The 22,509-nt window shown below is 38.4% G+C and overlaps 1 protein-coding gene across 9 annotated transcripts in view; it reads right to left on the bottom strand.

The window, feature by feature from the left end:
- Positions 1–11,425: 11,425 nt before the first annotated feature.
- The window catches only part of HELQ (helicase, POLQ like), a 46,325-nt gene continuing 35,241 nt past the window's right edge, over positions 11,426–22,509 (bottom strand). For 3 of the 9 annotated variants that reach the window (XM_055313169.1, XM_055313171.1, XM_055313175.1), the window contains 4 exons: positions 20,783–20,956; positions 19,589–19,702; positions 18,082–18,216; positions 11,427–11,661 (listed from right to left, as the gene is read on the bottom strand). In XM_055313169.1, the coding sequence (XP_055169144.1) occupies positions 11,557–11,661; positions 18,082–18,216; positions 19,589–19,702; positions 20,783–20,956 (528 nt within the window). In that variant the 3' untranslated portion in view covers positions 11,427–11,556. Of the gene's footprint in view, positions 11,662–18,081; positions 18,217–19,588; positions 19,703–20,782; positions 20,957–22,509 lie in introns of all 9 variants that reach the window. The other 6 variants (XM_055313170.1, XM_055313173.1, XM_055313178.1 and 3 more) reach the window with 4 other exon arrangements.

The raw sequence follows: 22,509 nt of genomic DNA, 5'->3' as shown, positions 1-22,509 counted from the left end.
TATGTCTATCATAAATAAGTAAATAAATAAATCTTTAAAAAATAAATAAATTTGTGTGCTTTTCTCTTATTAATCTGTTCCCGTTGGTTTAATTTTCAGACCCAGCCAGGGACCCTGGTGGGTTGAGAAAAACTTTTTCCTTCCCTTCAGTCTCCATAGATTTAACCTTGGAGGGTCAGTTGGGCAAGAGAGCCTGGGAAATGGAAGTGTCCAGATTGCAGGCTCTCAAATTCAGAGAAGAAAGAAGCAGGGAATAGAACAGGCAAATGATGGGCCTCTTTTTCTGTGGTCTCCTGTGGTATACAACTTTACCATTAGCCTCTTCCCAAGTCTTTCATTGTGAAGGAAACAATGCCCACCGGTCAAACAGCAAGCCCAGTGATTCACTGCTGGGTCTACTTAAGTGACTTAGTGGTACTACCTAAATAGCCAGCAGAGCTTTGTATTTGAGAGACTTCCACCATGCCCTCAACAGTCACATACATGAAAACTACCGATATCTTGGTTTATAAGCAACACCAAACTAAACTATCTAAATAAAACACCCAAATAACACTTGGAAGCTTCTTAATTCACAACATAGATGTGACAAGCATTCCCAGAGATATGGAATGAAGTCAATGTACCTGTGGAACAATTGCACTACAGTTCTAGCAGGGACCAGCCAGGGCACCTGTTCCAAGGCTGGGATTCACCTTCTCTTTCTCCAGAGATCACTGAAGTTCACAATGTAAGAGCAAAAGTCTGGAATGGGATTTTTTGGTCTTAGCCTGCTTAGTGGCTTGTATCAGACATAGATATCCAATCAACCATTATTTATGAATGAAATCATCAGCTATTATGAATCAGAAACATCCCAAATCACGCATTGGAATAAATAATGGGAAAGACTTTCTCTCTGTCAAATTGATAAGAAAGGAGTTTCTTGACAAGAAAGAAGTTTTGGCAGCACTTTCTGGAATCTGCTCATTTGGCAGAAAAAGATAACAAAGTATGCACTACCCTCAGTAACAGGACAGATGCAGCAACTGCCGAGCTTGTTCCTCCTGTTCTTCTACCATTTAGGGAGGCATCACAAGGTTCTTACCCTTTCTCTGTGTGGATGTGGACTCATGCCCTCTTCTGTGCTTCTCTCAAGGACTTTCAGCTTCTCCTGCAAGAACACATGTTCCTCCAGCCCAACATCCTGGCAAAGGCGAGTCTTTTTGGCAGCAGGACCATTAATGATAGTGGGAGTTGGCATAAATCTAGGAAGCCAGGGCACAGGGGAAGGCAGTGACCCAATTACTGACAGCTGTTAGAGCCTCGTTTCTTGGCATTTTAGTTTCCCCAGTAGAGTGGCACAGACACCACCATCATTAACATTTAATTTTGATTTAGTATGTTTGCACTGGCTGGAACAGCTAAAGTGAAGCCTGTTGCCTATAAAAGTTCAAGCCCCTTTGAGGTCATTCTGAACTGCACCTGCTCAGGCCCAAGCGAGGGATAGAGGAAGCTGTTCAAGGTCATTTCAGCTTCTTCCTGCTACAGGGGTCTTGAAAGTTGATTTAAAAGCTATGTGTAGAGCTGGGATTATTTATGCAAAACTCTCTTCCTACTCCCCTGTGATCACGCTGAGAAAAAGAACCAAGAACTAAGGTTGTGTAATATAGATAGAAGGAAACCAAATATCAATATTGATGATGGCATTTTTTTTAAGTGAGTTAGTGGTGCATTTTTAACATAACTAAAGAGTGACGGAAGTCCTCTCCTTCACTACACTTGTGTGTGTGTGTGTGTGTGTGTGTGTGTGTGTGTGTATGTGTTTTGTTTCTTTGCTTTTTAGGGTTTTTTTTTTTTTGTTTTGTTTTCTGACCACACTTCAGACAGGCTTCTCAGGGCTCTCTCTTTGACAAGGCCTCAACTTTGACCTATGAAACCTGCAGACTCTCAGCACAGATGATTTCATCTATTCTCCAGCTCCAGGAAGCCCCTACTAAAAGACCTGAACAAACACTAACATAATTTCTAAATGCTCAAGGCTGCACCCCTAGGGTAATCCCAGAGCCCTTTAAAGTATCTACTTGAAAAAATTGCTCAGAGAATTACTGTTTGTTCCAGTTCAAACCTGGTAAAAATGAGGCTTCAGGAATACCCCCACTCAAAATAGGTAATATCCTCAACATTTTTTTAAAATTAGTTCTAGCTTACATATACTGAATTATTAGTCCAGGGGTAGAATTTAGTGATTCACCAGTTGCACATAACATCCAGAGAGCATTACTTCAAGTGCCCTCCTTAATGTCCATTACCCAGTTACCCCATCCCTCCATCTATCTCCCCTCTAGCAACCCTCTCAGTTTGTTTCCTAGAGTTAAGATTCTCTTATGGTTTGCTTTCCTCTCTATTTTCATCTTATTTTTTTCTCTTCCCTTCCCCTATGTTCATCTATTTTGTTTCTTAAATTCCAAAGATGAGTGAAATCATATGGTTTTTGTCTTTCTATGACTTGTTTTGGTTAGTATAATACCCTCTCAAAATCAATAAAAATAGGTCAAGCCTTGACAAAAAATAGTGAAGCTTACAAATTTCAAAGATAAAGAGAAAATTCTGAGAGCAGTTTGGGACAAGAGGTCCTTAACCTATAAGGGTAGACATGTAAGACTGGCAGCAGACTTTCCACAGAGACCTGGGAGGCCAGAAAAGGACTGGCATGATATATTCAACATGTTAAATGGCAAAAACATACAGCCAAGAATATTTCATCCAGCAAGGCTCTGATTCAGAATAGAAGGAGAGATAAAGAGTTTCCAGGGCAAATAAAAACTAAAGGAATTTGTGAACAGTAAAGCAGCCCTACAAGAAATATTAAAGAGGCTCCTTTGAAAAGAGAGAGAGAGAGCCCAAAGGTAACACAGACCAGAAAGGAACAGAGACAATACAGGAACAGTGACTTTACAGGTTATACAATGGTACTAAATTCATATCTTTCAATAATTACTCTGAATGTAAATGGACTAAATGCTTCAATGAAAAGACACAGGGTATCAGAATAGATTAAAAAAAAAAAACAAGACCATCAATATGCTGCTTACAGGAGACTCATTTTAGATCCAAAGACATCTCTAGATGGAAAATGAGGGGATAGAGCATCATTTATCATGCTAACAGACATGAAAAAAAGCTGGGGTAGCCATCCTTATATCAGACCAACTAGATTTTAAATTAAAGACTGTAGGGGGGATCCCTGGGTGGCACAGCGGTTTAGCGCCTGCCTTTGGCTGAGGGCGTGATCCTGGAGACCCGGGATCGAATCCCACGTCAGGCTCCCGGTGCATGGAGCCTGCTTCTCCCTCTGCCTATGTCTCTCCCTCCCTCTCTCTCTCTCTCTCTCTCTCTCTCTCTCTATCATAAATATATAAAAATTAAAAAAATAAATTAAAGACTATAGGGACACCTGGGTGGTTCAATCAGTTAAGTATCTGCCTTTGGCAGATCATGATCTCGGGATCCTGGGATCTAGTGGCATATCAGGCTCCTTGCTCAGTGGGGAGCCTGCTTCTCCCTCTCCCTCTGCTGCTCCCCCTGCTTGTGCTCTTTCTCACTCTCTCTTCTTAAATAATTAAACAATAAAATATTTTTAAAAAACCCAAACCAAAGACTAATAAGAGATGAAGAAGGACACTACATCATAATAAAAGGATCTATCCAACAAGGATATCTAATAATTATAAGTATGCCCCCAACTTGGGAGCAGCCAAATATATAAAACAATTAATAACAAAATTAAGGAAACTCATTGATAATAATACAATAATAATAGGGGACTAAAATGCATTTACACTCCACTCACAGCAATGGACAGATCATCTAAACAGAAGATTAACAAGGAAACAATGGTTTTTGAATGACACCCTAGAACAGATGAACTTCACAGATATATTCAGAGCATTTCACCCTAAAGCAACAGAATACACATTTCTCTTGAATGCACATGGAACATTCTCCAGAATAGATCACATACTGGATCACAAATCAGGTTTCAACTGATACCAAAAGATTGAGATCATACCATGCATATTTTCAGGCCATAATAGAAGTCAACCACAAGAAAAAAATTTGGAAGGACCACAAATACATGGAGGTTAAAAAACATTTCCCCAGCTTTGAGATGCAGACCCTCTACCACCCAACACCACCTTCTCAAGAACCCAGAGCTACCTGTGGAAATGCAAACATGCAGGACAACAACTCCTGCTCTCCCACCGAGGCAATGGGCAACTTGCTCTAACTTGCACCACTATCTCCAGTCACAAAGATACTAGATGTTTGCTTCTCCTCCAGATAAGCAGTGATGAATAAACCCAGTCTGCTGGGTTTCGCACTTATTTCCTTCCCTACTCCTTCATCTTAGCTTTAAAACACCCGTCACCTCTGCATGGACAGAAGTTGAACTCTGTTCACACTAGAACTTCTTCTCCATTACAGTGGTTTTACTGAGAAAAGTCTATCCTAGTATCTGGCTTATTTTTGACAAAGGCCAAATCCATATCTTCTTGTATCTTCCCTAGGGAGCAAAGGTTAGTTTAGCCAGACCACAGTGCTAACAAGACTAAGTTTATGAATTTGATCTCCATACAGCTCTGTCCATATCGTGACCACATGCACACACCTCTGTCAGGTGTTTCATGAGTGCCTCTCATTGATCACAGGGGACATCAGATTAGAAAGCAGGGATGGCTCAACACAAACCATTTTCTGCTGCTTGTTGTTTGGTTTGGCTTCTCATTACTTTTTAAGAGCTCAAATATCCAGATGGTATGGCATATAGCCTTCACTTTGTCTTTACCTCAGCTAAAAGACTGTCCTCCCCCAGATACCCTTCTCCTTTTCTGTCTCAGACATTCACAATTCTCCTGCCCTTTTAGCATCTTGTTCATGGCCTACATCTTCCACCAGGTCTTTCTCAAAAACTCCACCTCCCACTAGTGTCTATAAGCACTTGTCTTTTGTACCTTGTTTCATTCTGTTACATCAGTGGCTCATGGTTTATGTAACTATGTAAGAAATAATCAAATCACCTTATGTTTTCCATCAGTGTCAAAGCATCAGGCTCAGTGTATTGAAACCATTCAGTAAAATGCATTTACACATATTCATTGAGCTTTCAAACAGCTTTGACAAATTTTAACAAAATGAGGTTAAATTCCTTCATCATTTCTAGGATGGGCAATAGGCTGTTATTATAATGCTCAAAGTGCTTATAAATATATGCAAATTGAAGTGGTGTTATGGCATTTTATACAGAATGAAGAGCCAGTCTATTGCCTGTGGATTTTTTCCAATTTTGTGTGTGATCAGACAATATTATATTTTACCACAAGAAAAAAAAGTTGTATAGTGTAAGTTATAACACCTAGTTCTTTATACTTACCTTTCTGTTGGCATACATTTTCATAGTTTTACACAGATCTCTTTATTACTCTAACACCCTCTATGCCTATTTGAGAGAGGAAAAAAGATATGGGAAAATGTCATAGACTAGTTGGCTTATAAAACTCCTCAGAGTTAGGGACTCAAACTTCCAATGTCCACAGCAATTGGATGTTTTTTATTGTTTTGTTTTAATCAACCAGGGGTAGGACTTTTATATTTTACTTAAGCTGTTGTTAACAGCATAAGTAAAAAAAACCTTTGCACTGGAGAAAGTGTGATTAATAAAAATGGTAGGTGGGGCACCTGGATGGTGCAGTTGGTTGAGTATCAGACTCTTGATTTTGGCTCAGGTCATGATCTCAAGGACATGGGATTGAGCCCCCATTGGGCTCTATGCTCAGGACAGAGTCTGCTTGAGATTCTCTCTTCCTCTCCCTCTGCCCCTCCCTACTGTACTCTCTCTCTGTCACAAATAAATAAATAAATCTTTCAAAAAAAATAATGAAAATGGCAGGCATTTATCACAGTTAACTTCTACAGTTTTCAGGAATATAAAATCATCCCTTCGACAGGCATAACACATTTAACTTAGATTGTTCGTGTGCTGTGATCCACAAGGGGTCCTCCAGAATGGTGGTTTTCCAACTGTGTTCCATGCTACTTTCAGATTTATTAGTTTCCTATTGCTGCTGTGACAAATTACCAACAAATCTCTGGCTTAAAACAATATAATTTTATTATTTTTACAGTTCTGAAGTCAGAAGTCTCAAGGTCTCAGTAGGCTAACAGGTGTCAGCAGACTTGAGTTCTTTCCTGAGGCTCTAAGAGAAAATCTGTTCCTTTGATTTTTCCAGCTTCTAGAGGCTGTATTCCTTGACTTGAGGCCCCCTTCTACCCTCAAAGCCAGCAAGAGTTTCTTACATCATATCATCTGACTGCCTCTGACACTCCTGACTCCCTCTTTCCTTTATAAGGACCTTTGTGATTATAGTGGGGCACATAGATAATTCAGGATAACATTCCCATCCCCAGGTCAGCCTTGATTCCATCTACAACCCTAATTCCCCCTTGCCATGTGACATGACATATTTATACTTTCCAAGGATTAGGAAGTAGGGATCTTTGGGGTAGGGTAGTGGGGTGTTAATTCTGTCCACCACACCAGATATCATACACATTTGAGTTAAACTTTTTTCCCCAGGTCTATTGAGGCATTATTGGTATATAACATACATAAATGTAAGGTGTACAATGTGAAGACTTGATACATACATATATTGCAAAATGATTACCACAATAAAATTAGTTAATATCTCCAACCTCTCACATAATTACTTTTTGTGTGTGGTGACAGCATTTAAGATGTGCTCTCTTATCACCTTTCAAGTATATAATACTGTACTGTTAACTATAGGCACCATACTGTTCATAGATCCCCAGAACTTAAATCTTGTAACTGGAAGTTTGTGCCCTTTGACCAAAATCTCCCCATCCCTCCTATTCCCTCATCCCAGCCTCTGGCAAACCACTAATCTACTCTGTTTCTATGATTTTGGCTTATTTAGATTCCACATATAAATGAAAACATACAGTATTTGAGTCAAAATTCTTAAAGATTTTTTTTTATCTACAATAGTCACACACACACACACACACACACACACACACACACAGAGAGAGGCAGAGACACAGGCAGAGGGAGAAGCAGGCTCCATGCAGGGAGCCCGATGTGGGACTCGATCCTGAGTCTGCAGGATCATGCCCTGGGCTGGAGGCAGCGCTAAACCACTGAGCCACCGGGGCTGCTTTGAGTCAAAATTCTTAAAACAACCAAAACAGGTTAATTATTTGAAATACTTAGAAGAAACAAGGGCACCTGGGTGGCTCAGTTGGTTAAGCATCTACTTTCAGCTCAGGTCATGATCCCAGGGTCCTGGGATCGAGTCCCAAGTTGGGCTCCCTGCTCAGCTCTTCTCCCTCTGCCCCTGCCCTCTATGTGTGCATACTCTCTCTCTCTCAAAACAATAAAATCCTTTACAAAATTATAAAAAATATATTCAGAGGAAACAAAGCTACACGAAGATAGGATGTACCAAATTTTAAACACCAGATACTACCAGTGTATTAATTTGGGCTGCCAATTTCATTTGTTTTAGTGTAACCCTTAAACTGAAGCTTCTCCTGCAGTTTCTGTGTATGCATCTCATCTTGGGGGAGGTTTAATTGTGTCACGTGTTTTGTTCAGCTAGAGCAAAGCCATTAATTTCCTCCAGAGTGTCAATTATAATTCTAAATAGCAAAGTTTTTACACATTACATACTTACATTTTCCTGAAAGACAATTGGCCACATCTTGAAGTACTCCAAATGGCCACTTATCACTTGAGTAACAATTTACTGAAGAAAGGGATCAAAGATTCTTTTTAAAATGCAAAATGGAGGAAATGAAGTGTGCTAATTTAGCACATCAAATTTTTATTTTTAATTATTTTACAGGATTTTAGGCAGGAGGAAGGGCTAATATACATAGGCTCAGTCTGCCATCTTGATCAGCTAACTCTTTTCCAAACACTTGTAGGGTAGCTCCTAATGTAAATACACCCAACAATAATAATAAAAAAGAATTATTAACATGTTCCAGGAATGAGGCTCTGTCATTTAATGGGGTGATTCAGGTCAAGCCACATTTTCTTTGTTTATAATATTTAGAGGAAAAAATAACATGGCCTAGAGGAATTGCCTAGATAACACATACACAATGTTTAATAGTGCAGGCACATGACAAGGCCCTCAATAAATGATAGTTTCTTGTCATCCTTATTACCATTAAGAGTAATGAAAGAAAATATACACTGATCAATGTAATTATAAGTTATTGGAAATTGTCAAAGAAAACCAAGTATAACAAGGCTTACATACTGTTGGTGTGTTACCTTTGCCATAATGGGATGTAGTTCAAAAGCTTCAGTGATTCTTTTGTGATCCTTACAAATGGAAGCATAAAGCGAAGGAGGGCCTTGTGTTAGTCCTTCCTGAAAAAATATCAGTTTAGATATTTATTGAGAGGGCAGCTGGGTTTGAAAAGATTTAAACTTTGATGTACCTAATAGAAAAGCCTTTTTTTGGTGGTGGTTTGTTGAAGCTCATAGGGCAAATCAAAAGAAACCAGGACATTAGAAAGATCTTGGGGAAGTTAAGTATCCTAGAAATGGGTGAGCTGGTTCATAGCTTCTCCCTCTCCCGGACCCTCCCCCAAAACATAAAAACTAAAAGGAAAAGTGGACAACACATTGGAATTGCTGAAATTTTAATGTTTTCAAGCCTGATGTAAAGGAACTGTAGGTACATTCCTGGTGCTTCAGTACAGTCAGGTGACATCATCAAAGACTTCACATTCAAATCTTTTCATTTCCCTAAAATTGAATCAGGTTTAAGGAGATGGGTAGAAATTCAGCTTACAGTTTTTCTAAATCATATTGTAGCCATTTGTTCCAACTCCAGTCACTAAGTTACTGCTCTTTTCCACTGGGACTCAAGTAGTCAGGAGTATAGCCTGTAGTAGCTATTGGTTTCTTTGTCTACCATCCCCTTCTCCCTGACTTCTGAAAAAATGAAAACAAAACCAAAACACTACACCCTGGCCACAGGGGTGGGCAAAAGACCAATCAGACCATTAGAATCCGTCCCAGGGAACTTTTCAATTTGGGGTTGGCAGTAGAGAGCTTTATCTGCTTTGATCGTGAATGTGTAAGGAAGTCTAGAGTTGTCTGATCAAGAAGGGGTGGCAAGTCCCCATCGTGCTGAGGCTCTGGTTCTAGTTGTCCTGAGGCCAGTTCTATCACTGCTGTGGCTTGACAGTGTGATCACTAAATATTCCTTTTTGTGTAAACTAGATCTGTGTGGGTTGCTGTTACTTGAACTGGAAAAACGTTTTCTTATAAACTAAATTCTTAAGTGTATTTGTGTCTATTTTTATTTTCACTCTGTTCCCACTGATCTACTTTTCCCTTCTTCTCTAGTGTTTAAATTTCTCTACATTTTAAAATCTTTTAGGACTAAGTCCCCATCATTACGCTTCATACAGCCTTTTAGTTGAATTAACCTAGAGAACCATTGACTGGGGCAGGGGAAGGTCATCCTGGACTGCAGATCTAGCTATTTTGGTTTCTGTAAAGGTTCCATGCCACCTCCACCTCCCCCACAATCTTGCCATCTCTAATCCTAAATTAAGTTGGTCAACTATACTTCAATTAAAAATAAATAAGAATAAATTAATTCGAGGTTACTACTCAGTTTCTTGTAAATTGGTTTAGCAAGAATTGGGGCTTACCTTCAGGCTTGCTTACTTGGACAGATTAATGAAATGGAGGTTTCTGGATTCAAGAAAAAATGAAGACTGGACTCTGAACCACTAGGAGTGCATCCCAAGTGGCCAGCAGGCTAGCCAGCTTCTCTTTTAGAACCTCTTTAGCTGCAACAAATGGGACATGTGTAGTGAAGCCCAAGATTTTACTAAGACACTGGATGCCATACTTTGGTTCATATGAAGGGTGAAGTGTAAATGAAGAGATGTAATGCTAGGGATAAAATCAAGGCCAGGAAAGGGACACTTAGGAAGGGATACAACGGGAAGATTCTACTAAGACAATATCGTATGAATGTTAGGTGAATAGACTTTAGATGGGAGAACCTGGGTCTGAATCTCTACTGTGCAACTAACTTGTACCTGACTTCGGAAAAGTTATTTTAATTTATCTGTGTCTTAGCTTACTCCTCTGTAAAATGGGAATAATAATAATAATATGGGCCTTACAGTGTTGTTGTAACGATTAAATCAGTCATATGAAGGACTTAGCTTATAGAAATTACTAGGTGAATGATGGTTCTAATAGTCTAAAATGTTAAGGCACAAAGAACTCAGACTGTGGATCTTCTTGCAATGTTTCCAGTGGATGTCTCAGATAGGCGAGTAAAACTTTAAGCCAGGCCAGTGCTCAAAAACATTGCTAGTTATTACCTTTTTTCCTATAGATAACCACCCATGTACATTTGAACTATAAATCTAAAAAGGGATGGGAGAGAGGTAATATTTAAGTTGTGTTTAAAGAGAATCTTTGAATTGTTAATTTGGGAAGTGTTCATTCTTTGCCCAGGTTCCTACTTTCCATGAAGGACGGGCTGAGTGCCATGTGGCATACAAAGATGATAAAAAAGGTCTAGACCCTCCAGGAGATTTCAAATGAGTGGTATGAAAAAAACCATGAGCATAATGAAGGGCTCAGGATACTTTGAGGAGGGGAAGAACCCATGTATGGGGTGGATTGAGGATGGACTTGGACAATTTCATAGAGGAGACAGTATTTGAGAATTTGTAGTTGACATTTGAAGCATATAGTGTATTTTTTTTAAAAAGATTTTATTTATTTGTTCATGAGACATAGAGAGAGAGGCAGAGGGAGGAGCAGGCTCCCTGCAGGGAACATGATGCGGGACTTGATCCTGATCATGACCTGAGCCAAAGGCATATACTCAACCACTGAGCCATGCAGGTGCTCCCAAACAGTACATTAAAAAAAAAAAAAAATTATTTACTTGAGTGAGAGAGTATGTGTGTGAAAACGAGTTGGGGGAGGGCCAGGGGGCACGGGGCTTGATCTCACCACCCTGAGGATCATGACTTGAGCCAAAATCAAGAGTTGGATGATCAACCAACTAGGCCACACAAGTGCCCCCATACAGTACATTTTAAACTAATTTTTCATATACTAGGGGTAGCATAAAACAATTAGGAACTGAAGGGTTTGGAAATCCCAGGGAAAATTCTGGGATTTCAAATAGTCTAGTTTGATGAAAAAATGTATAAGAGAATAATAAAAGGTCTGGCTATAAAGGTAAGCTGCAGATATGTTGAGGCCGTTGGATTTCATTTTGTGGTGGACACTAGATTTTTGAGCAGAGAGATAATGTGCAAATATTGAACAAGATGGATTATTAGTGGGAAGGGTGAGAGGTATATTCAAACATCATCCACAGTTCTTAATATATAATTAAAATGTATTTTTTCATTTATAAATGATAGAGAATACTTAATAAAAATATGTACAATAAATCATTCATATTTGAAAATGCTTGTCAGACAGCTTCATGCCTTTTCAGAAGAGGCTGCAATACTGGGAAAATCAGAAGGCAATCTCAATAACTCTTCCACTTCCTCTTGTAAAGCCTCTGCTTTCTCATGTAACAGCATCTACAATAAAAACATCAAGACATGAGGCCAAAATATACATTGCCAGAGAACTGCTAACATTTTTACCACTGTCTATTAGATACTTGAATCCCTGCACATCAGTAATCTAGACATTAAAACTAATAATGAGATTGAAAAATAGCCACTTAAGCACAAGCGATTATAGTAAATGAAACTGAAGCATTTAGCTAAAGTCATTTTAGCTGATCATTGCATTTGGTATACCAAAAATAAAGGAGCTTTAATACTCTCAAAGATTTGTTTTATTGAAGACTCAACCACTTAAAAATTAACTTTTAATCTATAAAATTTAAGGCAATTTTGCAAAAATTTAATTAGCTCTTAAAATGTTATCCTTTATATATACTTTTTATTATTCTTCAAAGTTTAGTATGCTATGTTTTAAAAACCTATCAGTGTTTCTTTTTTTTTTTCCTATCAGTGTTTCAAAGAAAAGTTTTATTCAAGCTCCTAAAATTAACATAGCTAATTTCAAAAGAAACATAATGAGCCAAGAAAGTATTTATGAACATGGCACATAGTACATGTCAAAGAATATTTGCTGAATAATGATTTTCCCTCTTTCTTTTAAAAACCAGAAAAAGGAGCACCTGACTGGCTCAGTGTAAGACTCTTGGTCTTGGGGTTGTGAGTTCTATCCCCACAGTGGGTGCTGGGATCACTAAAAAAAATCTTTAAAAACAAAAAGCAAAAAACCAAAAATACAGTTTGGGTATTTGCTGCAGCTGGTTGTTGTGTATACTGGGGTGCAGTATTTGCATTCCTTCTGTTTTAAAAGTTTTATAACAAAAAAGTTCAGCAAAATCATATCAAGGCAAAATTCACAGGACATAAAATGAAAGTGAAAAAGCCCACTCTACCCATTTGACATAAAGCATAGCATTATACAGCATTATATATAGGATGGATTAAAATGCTATCAGTAAGCTTTCCAGTAGCTGAGGTAATGGTGACCATGTAAAACTAATCTCCCAATACATCCTCTAAAAACTACTCAGATCAATGAGAACAGCAAGTAAACTGCACAAAACCCATGTGCCAGCATTACTAGAATACAGAGAACATTATCACCTTCATATTATAGTTAAGACTACCTGCCAATTTCCAGTAGAACCATTTCTCAAGCTCCCACTCCAAGGGATTGCAGAGATCAAGGTGAGATTGAGGAAAAAAATACAAGGGAAGGAGAATAAGGAGACAGAAGGTCTTAGAGTAAATACTGTCACCTTCAGAGAGAGAAAGGCTATCCCAAGTATAAAAATACTGAGAAAAGACTATTGGTAGATTGAAGCACTGTCTATAAGAAGGGACTTAAAGTACATGAAACTCTAGAAAGGCAGTCTTGGAAAGGCAATGCCTATGGGGGAGAAGATGAGTAAAAAAGAGAGGGGAGCCCCTTAGGCTGAGCAGGGAGGGGAAAAAGAAATAAAGGGTAAAATTTAGGGTCCTGTAGGACATAAGGAAATTCAAAAAATCAAAGAACACACTCTTCCTTGCACTCTTCTCCCACCATAAGTTGTTCATTAAACTAACCTTTGCTACACTGACAGAAGACTCTTGAACTAGAATTCTCATCAACCACTCCAAATGGCCATCTCTGTCTGAGAAATGCAGGGGCATAAGCAGTTCTTATTATACTAAATTACTACATAAAAGGAAACTGAAAATGAGAATCAAAGCTCTTCAACTCATAAAAATGTCCTCTCCTGAAAGCAAACTATGAAGCAGAAACTGTAAGCAACATTCTAAATTGATTTAAATATTCCCAAATAAACATTTGGAGATATGGGGGAAAAACATATCCTGAATAAGCCCCAAACTAAGAACAGAAATGGACCGAGAACAAGAAGAAGTGACATAAAAGCTGAGTAAACTCAAGGAAGAAAGAAGAAATAGGCAAAATCATATTAGAAATAAAAACTAAAAAAGTGCCCAAAGAAGAACAAATTATAATAAATCTTAATTAGGGTGATGGTAGTGGGGATAGTTGTAGGGGGCAAGATTACAAGATGATGAAAATGAGGCAAAGAAATAAAGGGGCAGCTGGATGGCAGAGTCAGTTAAGTATCCGGCTCAGGTTGTGATCTCAGGATGGTGAGACTGAGCCCTGCAATGGGCTCTGTGCTGAGCACAGAGTTTGCTTAGAGTTCTCTCTCCCTTTCCCTCTGCCCACCTGCCCTTCCCTCCCCTGCCTTCAAACAAATAAACCAATCTTTAAAAAAAAAAAAAAAAAGTAAAAATGGCCAGAGAGATAAAAAATGAAAGATGGGCAAAGAAAATTCAATATACATATAATTGGAGTTGCTAAGAAGAAAAAAATCAAACAGTGGATCATATTGAACTAATACTTAGAACTACAATATGGGGTGCCTGGGTGGCTTGGTCAGTTTAGAGTCTGACTCTTGGCTTCAGCTCAGATCATGATCTCATGGGTTGTGAGATCGAGCCCTGATGGGTTCCATGCTCAGTAAGGGCTGTGCTAGAGATTCTCTCCCTCTGTCCCCCACACCCAACTCGCAGGTGCGCATGCACGTATATGCTACCTTTCTCTCAAATAAATTAATTAATTAAAAAAACTACAATCCAAGGAAACTTCCAGAAATAAAAGAAAACGAAGATATCTTAGTAAAATTATTTCAACTTAAGAAAATAGGTTCATGTTTTACATACTAAAAAAAAAATATTAAGGATGGGGGGAAATCAAATAGAATACAAACAGAATCTAACTGCTCTTCAAATGAGTAACATAAGCATGGTGAAGCAGATTTTTTAAAAAAGTAACATTTGAACACATTTCAATTATATATTCTCAGATGACAGACAAAAAGCTGTAAATAATACTGAACTTTAGTTCGTTTTTTCGCAATAGTATGCTTTTTTTTTAAATATTTTATTTAGTTATTTAGAGAGAGAGAGGGGCAGAGGGAGAAGCAGGCTCCATGCAGGGAGCCCGACACGGGACTCGATCCCGGGTCTCCAGGGTCACACCCTGGTTGGAAGGCAGCGCCAAACCGCTGAGCCACCCGGGCTGCCCTGCAATGGTATGCTTTAATAATTCTGAAATTATTCGCAGTACATTCTAGTATTGAGCAAAACAAATACATTGATGAAAACAGGAGCTGGGTTTCTCACTGTTAGAGAAAGGAACTAAAAACATGAGAAGAGTAAGACTACAATGAGTCCTTTAGTGTGGGATCAATGTGGATTAAAGGTGACTAGAAATTCTTTGATGTTTACATTAACAGATGAGACCTATTCTTCTCTTGAACCTGTGTTTCACTTGTAACTAACAGAACATAGTGGATATGATGCTGCATGATTTCCAATGGCCTGTCAAAAGAAATTGCAGCTTCTGCATTGGTTTCTTAGGATGAGACCATTCCAAGACCTCTTGAATGCTCCCTCCCATATCCCAGTACCATGCTATAAGAAACCCAAGCTAGGAGCAGCTGGCTGGCTCAGTCAGTAGAGCTTGCAACTCTTGATCTTGGGATTATGGGTTCGAGCCCAATGTTGAGTACAGAACTTACTTAAAAAAAAAAAAAAAGAAAGAAAGAGGACTAAGCTATAGGTAAATAAGAAACACACACTATTTTAAAGAAATTATACCAGATTAAATAAAATGGGACAGAGTTACCTTTGAAAGCCCTGAACTTCTAAGGACAGAGAAAAGACGGAGAAAGCCATTCAGCTGCAAACATGGGCCTCTACTTATGGAAAAGAAAGAATGATCTAGATGAGAAAATTCAAAGCCAGGAAGAATCATTCCCAGGGAGAATTAAGTCCTAATCAAGGAACTAGCCACGCATGCATGACTGGATATCAGAAATGCTTCTACATACCACACATTTTCCCCCTTTTTGAATGGGAGTATAATGTAGTTATCCTATCTCTGCTCACCATTGTATGTGTACCTCTTTAGTTCATAGATCTTCAGAGTGACCTGTGAAATTGTGCTCAAGGAGCACCACCTGCACCTAGACTTGATTTAGAAGAAATATTGAATGGACCTTGAGCCTGAGTCTGATGCCATGAAGGGATAAATCTTTTAGGGATGAGTATATTTTGCATGTGGGAGGAATGTAAATAACCTGTGGCCAGAGGGCAGACACTATAAATGACTGCAAATTATTTGGGACTCCCCTCATGTAGAGGTGGGTCTAATTCCTCTTCCTTTAGATTTGGGCTGATCTTAACAGCCTTCTAGTAACCAATAGTATGCAGCAGAAGTGACACTACTCAACCTCAGAAGATTTCCTGCCTTTTCTGCCTTGATCTCTCAAAATGTTCATTCTATGGACATTTCCACTTGAAACTGTGCTGCCATAAGAAACCCAAGCCCCATAGAAAGGCTATATGTAGTTGTTCCAGCTGAAAGTGGCAGATAACAGCCCCCATTCGTGACCGCCAGTCATGTGAGTGAACCATCTTGGATATCCAATTCAGTCAAGCCCAGTCAAAACCTGACTGTAATCGAAGGAGACTCCAAGTAAGAATCATGCAAACTAAACCTTTCCAGAATTCCTAATCCAAAAAACATAAAATAGCTGCTGTAAGTCACTAAATTTTGAGGTAAAACTTTGTTATGCAGCAGAATGTACCTGGAAAAATTAGAATTGGAGTTCTCAGTATGAGTTCATTGCTTTTAATAATTTACATGTAAGTATAAAAAAATATACAGGCTTATATGGGTTCTCTCTGCTAAGAGAACCTAGAAACAATGTTATCTCTCTCCGGTAATGAACATATTTGCCCCTAAAACTTAAGTTTCTAAAATACCATTCCTTACCAAAAAGAACTAGGGCTTTTTGGAAAAATGGTTGATTCTATGACCAAGGCAGACTGAACGTGGAACATCCTGTGCAAGAGTACTAGTTATTAATTTTATTGTTTCTCAGCTCCAAATCATTCTTCATTGTCCTGTTGGAGATAGATACTAGGGCTAGATCTTGTCAACATTTCTTCTTTGCCAGCTGCTACAATGTTAAGTTTTGCCAATAGAGGGCACTGGAGAGACTGTGGGAGGAAGGGGCTTCTCTTTCCTGGCTTTGAGGTGTCTTTTTCTTATGGCTCCTGCAGTGCTAGTCCGGGATGCTGAATATCTGGTGGCACTCATTCCAGTGAGTTTCAACAGCATCCCTGCAGACAGCTTTCCAACATGTTCCATGGGTATTCAAGCTAGTTTCCAGGCAAGCACACTCCAGGGAGTTTCCTGGCAGTTTTGCTGGCATCCTAGTGGGTAGCTTCCTGCCTGCCAGCCTTGGCTGCGACACAATGAACTTACTGCTGTCCAGTGAGCCACAGCCACACCCTCTCCAAGGAAGTATGACTCCCATCCACAGTGGGTGGCATGGGGTGAGAGTGGACACTCTTCTCATTATTCCTTCCCATGGTTGATGAAGTTCTGTTTACCCCTTAGAAGCCATCTAATCACCTTGGTTACTAGTTACTAACTCTTTATATTAAACTTTCCTCTTCAAATTACTGTGTGGTTTCTGTTCCTAATAATTAGACCCTGACAGATATATCCCAAAAGTAAGAAAATCCAATAATGATGGGGACAGCTCAAAAAGACAAATTGGCCTCCATCTAGAAAAGGATAACTAGAATAGTATATATAATAAATGCCCATTTACCCACTCAGCTTTAATAGTTATTGATCCATGGCTTCCAATATTTTTATTGTCTTAAATATTGCTTTCAGTATTTTAAAGTAATGCTCCATCTTCTATTGGAATCCTTCCACATGTGATATTTTGTCTTCAGGATAAATTCCCAGAGGTGGGAATTGTTTTCAGTCATTTGGGAAAGAAATTGCCTAAAACTAGATCCTTTAATGTGAATAAAAAAAAAAAAAAAACAGAAAAGAGAAACTCTTGGAGGTGAAGAGAGCTGTTTTCAAATATGTGAAAAACTACCAGAGGAACAAAGAAAATAGAATAGTTCTAGAGGGCAGTACTTATAATGTAATGGTGGACACTGTAGGAAGGCAACAGTTGCCTCATTAGATTGGGGTGCTTTACACTACAAGTGTTCAAAAATAGAACTACCTAATTTTTGAGGTTGTAAACTCCTTGTCAGTGAAGGCGTGCAAAGGTGGGAAGACCAAATGTCAGGGATGCTGAGGAAGGGACTTCTGTGAAAAGGGTGAGGAGGCAGGATTCTGCAAGTTCTCACATTCCCTGTACTTCAGGGGACTCTTGAGATGGCCTAATTTCTAAGAGGTGCTTTTTCTCTTTTTGGCAAGCCTTGTATTGTAACAGATGCACTATTTCTATTCAAGTATTGTGAGTATACACTTCTGTTTCTACAGTTAAATGTTTTTGCTTCTATGATCAGAGTTTAAGGAGATAATATTACAAAATATCATGAAGGGTAAAAAATGGTTTGTTTGCTCACCTTTGCTGATGAAACCATTTGCTTGGCCTGGCGTCTTGATAAATGATCAATTGTTCTTATTAGAACTTCAGGATTTGCGTTAGCTAAGTGCGTCAGACTTTTATAACCTGCATTGTATAACTGTTTTGCTCGACCCTGAAAAGTATTACAAAAATCATTAGGGCCAGAATTTGAGATTAGGAAAAAATAATCAAGTGTTATTGAAGGGAAAAGTTTCACATGCAAGAGACAGAAATAGACTAGGTAATAAGAAATCAATTATTCGATTTCGAAGTAATCATTTCAAAGTTATTAGAAGAGGTAACACATCTGAACCCTGAGAAATTTCAAATTAATTAATTAATTAATTAATTAATTAATGACAGAGAGAGAGAGAGAGAGGCAGAAACAAAGGAGGAGGGAGAAGCAGGCTCCATGCCAGGAGCCCGACGTGGGACTCGATCCCGGGACTCCAGGATCGTGCCGTGGGCCAAAGGCAGGTGCTAAACCGCTGAGCCACCCAGGGATCCCCAACCCTGAGAAAATTTAAAAGATAAATTTGGGTGGTTCCAATCTGAGTGCAAGATAGCTCTCTGAGCAGCGTTAAGTTAACTGATGTGTGTTGCAACCAGGAATGAGGAATCCATTAAGGCATTCAGGGAGGGGCATTATTTTAGACACCCAATCACAATGTTCTAGTCCAATATCCTTAAAATGTTTTCACCATCTACTTAGGGCACTTGGGGAACACGGGTGTGTGTGTTCCCGGGCAGAAAAATGCTTCTGATTGAAGGACTGAATGACAGAATAAGCTGAAATCAACAGCTGGCTAAAAACAGTAAGCTGTGGGACGTGTGGGTGGCTCAGAGGTTGAACATCTGCCTTCAGCTCAGAGTGTGATCCCAGGGTCCTGGGATCAAGTCGCACATTGGACTCCTTGCAGGGAGCCTGCTTTTCTCTCTGTCTGTGTCTCTGCCTCTCTCTGTGTCTCTCATGAATAAATAAACTCTTTAAACAAAACATAACCCAGAAAGCTGAGAAACCAGGTAAGGATACTCTCTTCTCACTCCCTTAGGAAATGGAAATAAGCCTTGTTCCCACCGAATCACTACTTCCTGAAACAAGCAGGGAATCTAAACTGACAGAAGGTAAAATTCTTCATTGGAGTGGAAGAAGAAAGAGATGCTAAAGACAAATGGGGAGTTTCATTTTTATCCCTACTGTTTTTCATATACACTTGGGGAGTCTCATTTTTATCCCTACTGTTATTTTTTTTTCACAAATGTGATTTTTTTTTTCCCCATCAGGACGGCTTCCAGATTTACTAGCGATTTCTGGGAGGCCATAACACTTTATTAAAAAACAACAATAACAAAACACCCTCTCATGACAAATGAGGAATAAGGCTGTTTTTACTTACCTGTGGTATGACTTATTTTATGAAGAAGTCTTTTACTATTTAATTAGTAAAATCTGATTTTTCTGTTAGTTGAAATCATCTCAGTTGGGAAACTGGGAAACTACTAACCTCTAAAACTCCAGTCACTTCCATGAGAGGGATTAGCTCTGCCTTTACACAGTAAGTCAACTTCTTGGTAAGTTCTACCAAAAGGGCTCTATACACCCAAAACTCCTCAAGTTCCTGCAGAATATAAAGAAATATACGGAATTGAAATCTGGTAAGTTATTTCAAAGTTTGATTGGCGTGGTAGGGGGTTCAGAGAGGATGTTCCCTGATACAAGTTCTGAAACTTGATTAAGCCAGAGATGAACAATAATTCCAAACAAAATTAGCATAAGGAAACATGGCAGAGACTGAGGAATTTGATGACGTAGTTTTGGGATAAGGAAGAAGACTGAAGATTGACAAGAGTTCTATTCATTTTTAATCAAAACACCAGCAAGTGAATGCATAGTTTTTCTTTCCCAGATGACTGAAAACAATTCCCACCTCTGGGAATTTACCCTGAAGACAAAATATCACATGTGGAAGGATTCCAATACAAGATGTAGCAATACTTTAAAATACTGAAAGCAGTATTTAAGACAATAAAAATATTGGAAGCCGTGGATCAATAACTGTTAAAGCTGAGTGGGTAAATGGACATTTATTATATTATACACTTCCCATGGTTATCACCATGAGAGATACTCCTACACAGTCTATATCAATGGAGAACTGTTGTTTTAAGAGTTGATTCTAAATACTTGTAACTATTAGTGATGGTTCTAAGAGTAGGGGAACTAAGTGCTTTCAACTTGTTTGCTATATATTTTGAGTGATTCTGTCATTTTTGTAGCTTTACCATAAGTTAGTATATAGGATTCTTATAAGCAGAAAAAACCAGATGTATTTTATTTATTTATTTTTATTTTATTTTTTTAAAGATTTTATTTATTTATTCATGAGAGACACACACACACAGAGAGAGAGAGAGAGAGAGAGAGAGAGAGGCAGAGACACAGGCAGAGGGAGGAGCAGGCTCCATGCAGGGAGCCTGATGTGGGACTCGATCCCAGGTCTCCAGGATCACGCCCTGGGCCAAAGACGGTGCTAAACCGCTGAGCCACCCGGGCTGCCCAACAAATGTATTTTAAATAAGTTTTGAGCGCTCTGTATTAGTAGAACAATGAAGAAATAATGACTAACCAGTTTATGAGTTTAGCAGCAATTAAAACAAAAAGATGCACAAGGCATGTGTCATCTAGTTAATGGAATTACCTCACAGAAATGCAGCACACAAGAGGAGAATGAGGCAGCTCCAGTGAGAAGACTTTGTATATAGCCTCGAGGCATATTAAATTTTTCAGACACACTCCAAATGTTGGTCTCTTTGAGCAGGGTATAAAGAACAAAAGACAGGTACAGTCTGTTGACAATGTCCTTGTCCACCTTCTAGAAAGACACAAACAAATTTATGTACTGGACCTGCTAAGAATGTAGCTTATGTTGAATTTGGACAAAAGGTAATGTGAATGAAGTTATACGACAGGAAAGTCAGACTAGAATGCTTCCACAGAAATAAAACTAAGATTTAGCATATGTACTTTCAGATGATCATTTTTCCAAATATAAAAAAAAAAGAAAATAAGCCAAATTATTTCCAATTTATTTATTTATTTCCAACTTAAACTCCCTTCTACAGGGGAGCTGTAGTGGGTTGAATTGTGTCTGCCACCCCATACCTTTTTGTGGTACCTGTGAAAGTGACCTTACTTGGAAATAGAATCTTTGCAGATGTAATTAGCTAAAGATCTTGAGATGAAATCATCCTGGATGTACAGTGGACCCATTAGGGCTCTTTATTAAGTGACAGGTGTCTTTTTAAGAGGAAAGGACACAGAATGACATAGACAAGGCAATGTGAAGATGGCAACATCCAATGGAGACACTTGAGGGATACATTTACAAGCTAAGGAACACCAAAGGTTGCCAGCAACCACCAAAAGCTAGGAGAAAGGCAACATATTTTCCTCCTCAGAGCCTCCAGAAGAAGCCATCTTGATCTCAGACTTTTGGCCTCCTGAACTTCGAGAGAATAAATTTCTGTTGTTTTAAGACACTCAGTTTGTGCTAATTTGTTAGGGTAGCCCTAGGAAAAGAATAAAGGAAGGAGCTGGGAAGCCCTTTACATTTACTGTGGTAATTATAGGTTGCATATATTTGTGAATGTAATGAGACAAATGCATTTATTTAGATAGGTATGTTAATAATAAGCTTGTCCATATTGTAAACTAAGTAAATATTAGATTCTATGATTTCCACATGGTCATGATAAATAATTAATGTCTCCAAAGTTAAAACACTGAAAGAGAAAAATGCTACCTGTAGTTGACAATTTCTGTGTAACTGCTTTTGCTTGCAGTATCTAGTGGTCAGTTTTTGTATAAAGTATTTCATAGCCAATATCAAGCTAACTTAGAAACTGAGTAACTCATGCTTGAAATCAGAGGAAAGAAAGGATAAACTGAAAATAGAAAAAGTGGGTATAAAATACAAAATTATATCCCTAATGATGGTAAAAGAATGGGATGAGAACTTATAGTGGCATATCAAAGACTGTATGAATTACAGATTCTATGAGTTGATACTTTTTAAAAAGTATTAAGCTGAAAAATCATGATAGTTGAATTGCTAATAGGGAGAGACTGCTTTTTAATTTCCCAATTTTAGTGTACCTTCATTATTAACTATAATTTGAGTCAATGTAGATTTTGCTTAGAATGTATTTTCTAAGCTAAGAAAAATGATTTAATTATATTACATGGCAAGATAAGATGCTTTATGCCAATTTCAAGATCTTTTACAAGAAATACTTAAAGGTGGGAATGTCTTTTTCAATGTATAAATAAATCTGATTTTAAGTAAATATGCTCTCTAGAATTTAAATCAGCTGAACATTTATCGACTATATTACATTAAAATGTAACAAAAATAAATTGATTCAA

Source organism: Nyctereutes procyonoides, unplaced genomic scaffold (assembly GCF_905146905.1).
Source record: "Nyctereutes procyonoides isolate TBG_1078 unplaced genomic scaffold, NYPRO_anot_genome, whole genome shotgun sequence".
Lineage (NCBI taxonomy): Eukaryota > Metazoa > Chordata > Mammalia > Carnivora > Canidae > Nyctereutes > Nyctereutes procyonoides.
This window is presented reverse-complemented; position numbering and strand designations above follow the sequence as displayed.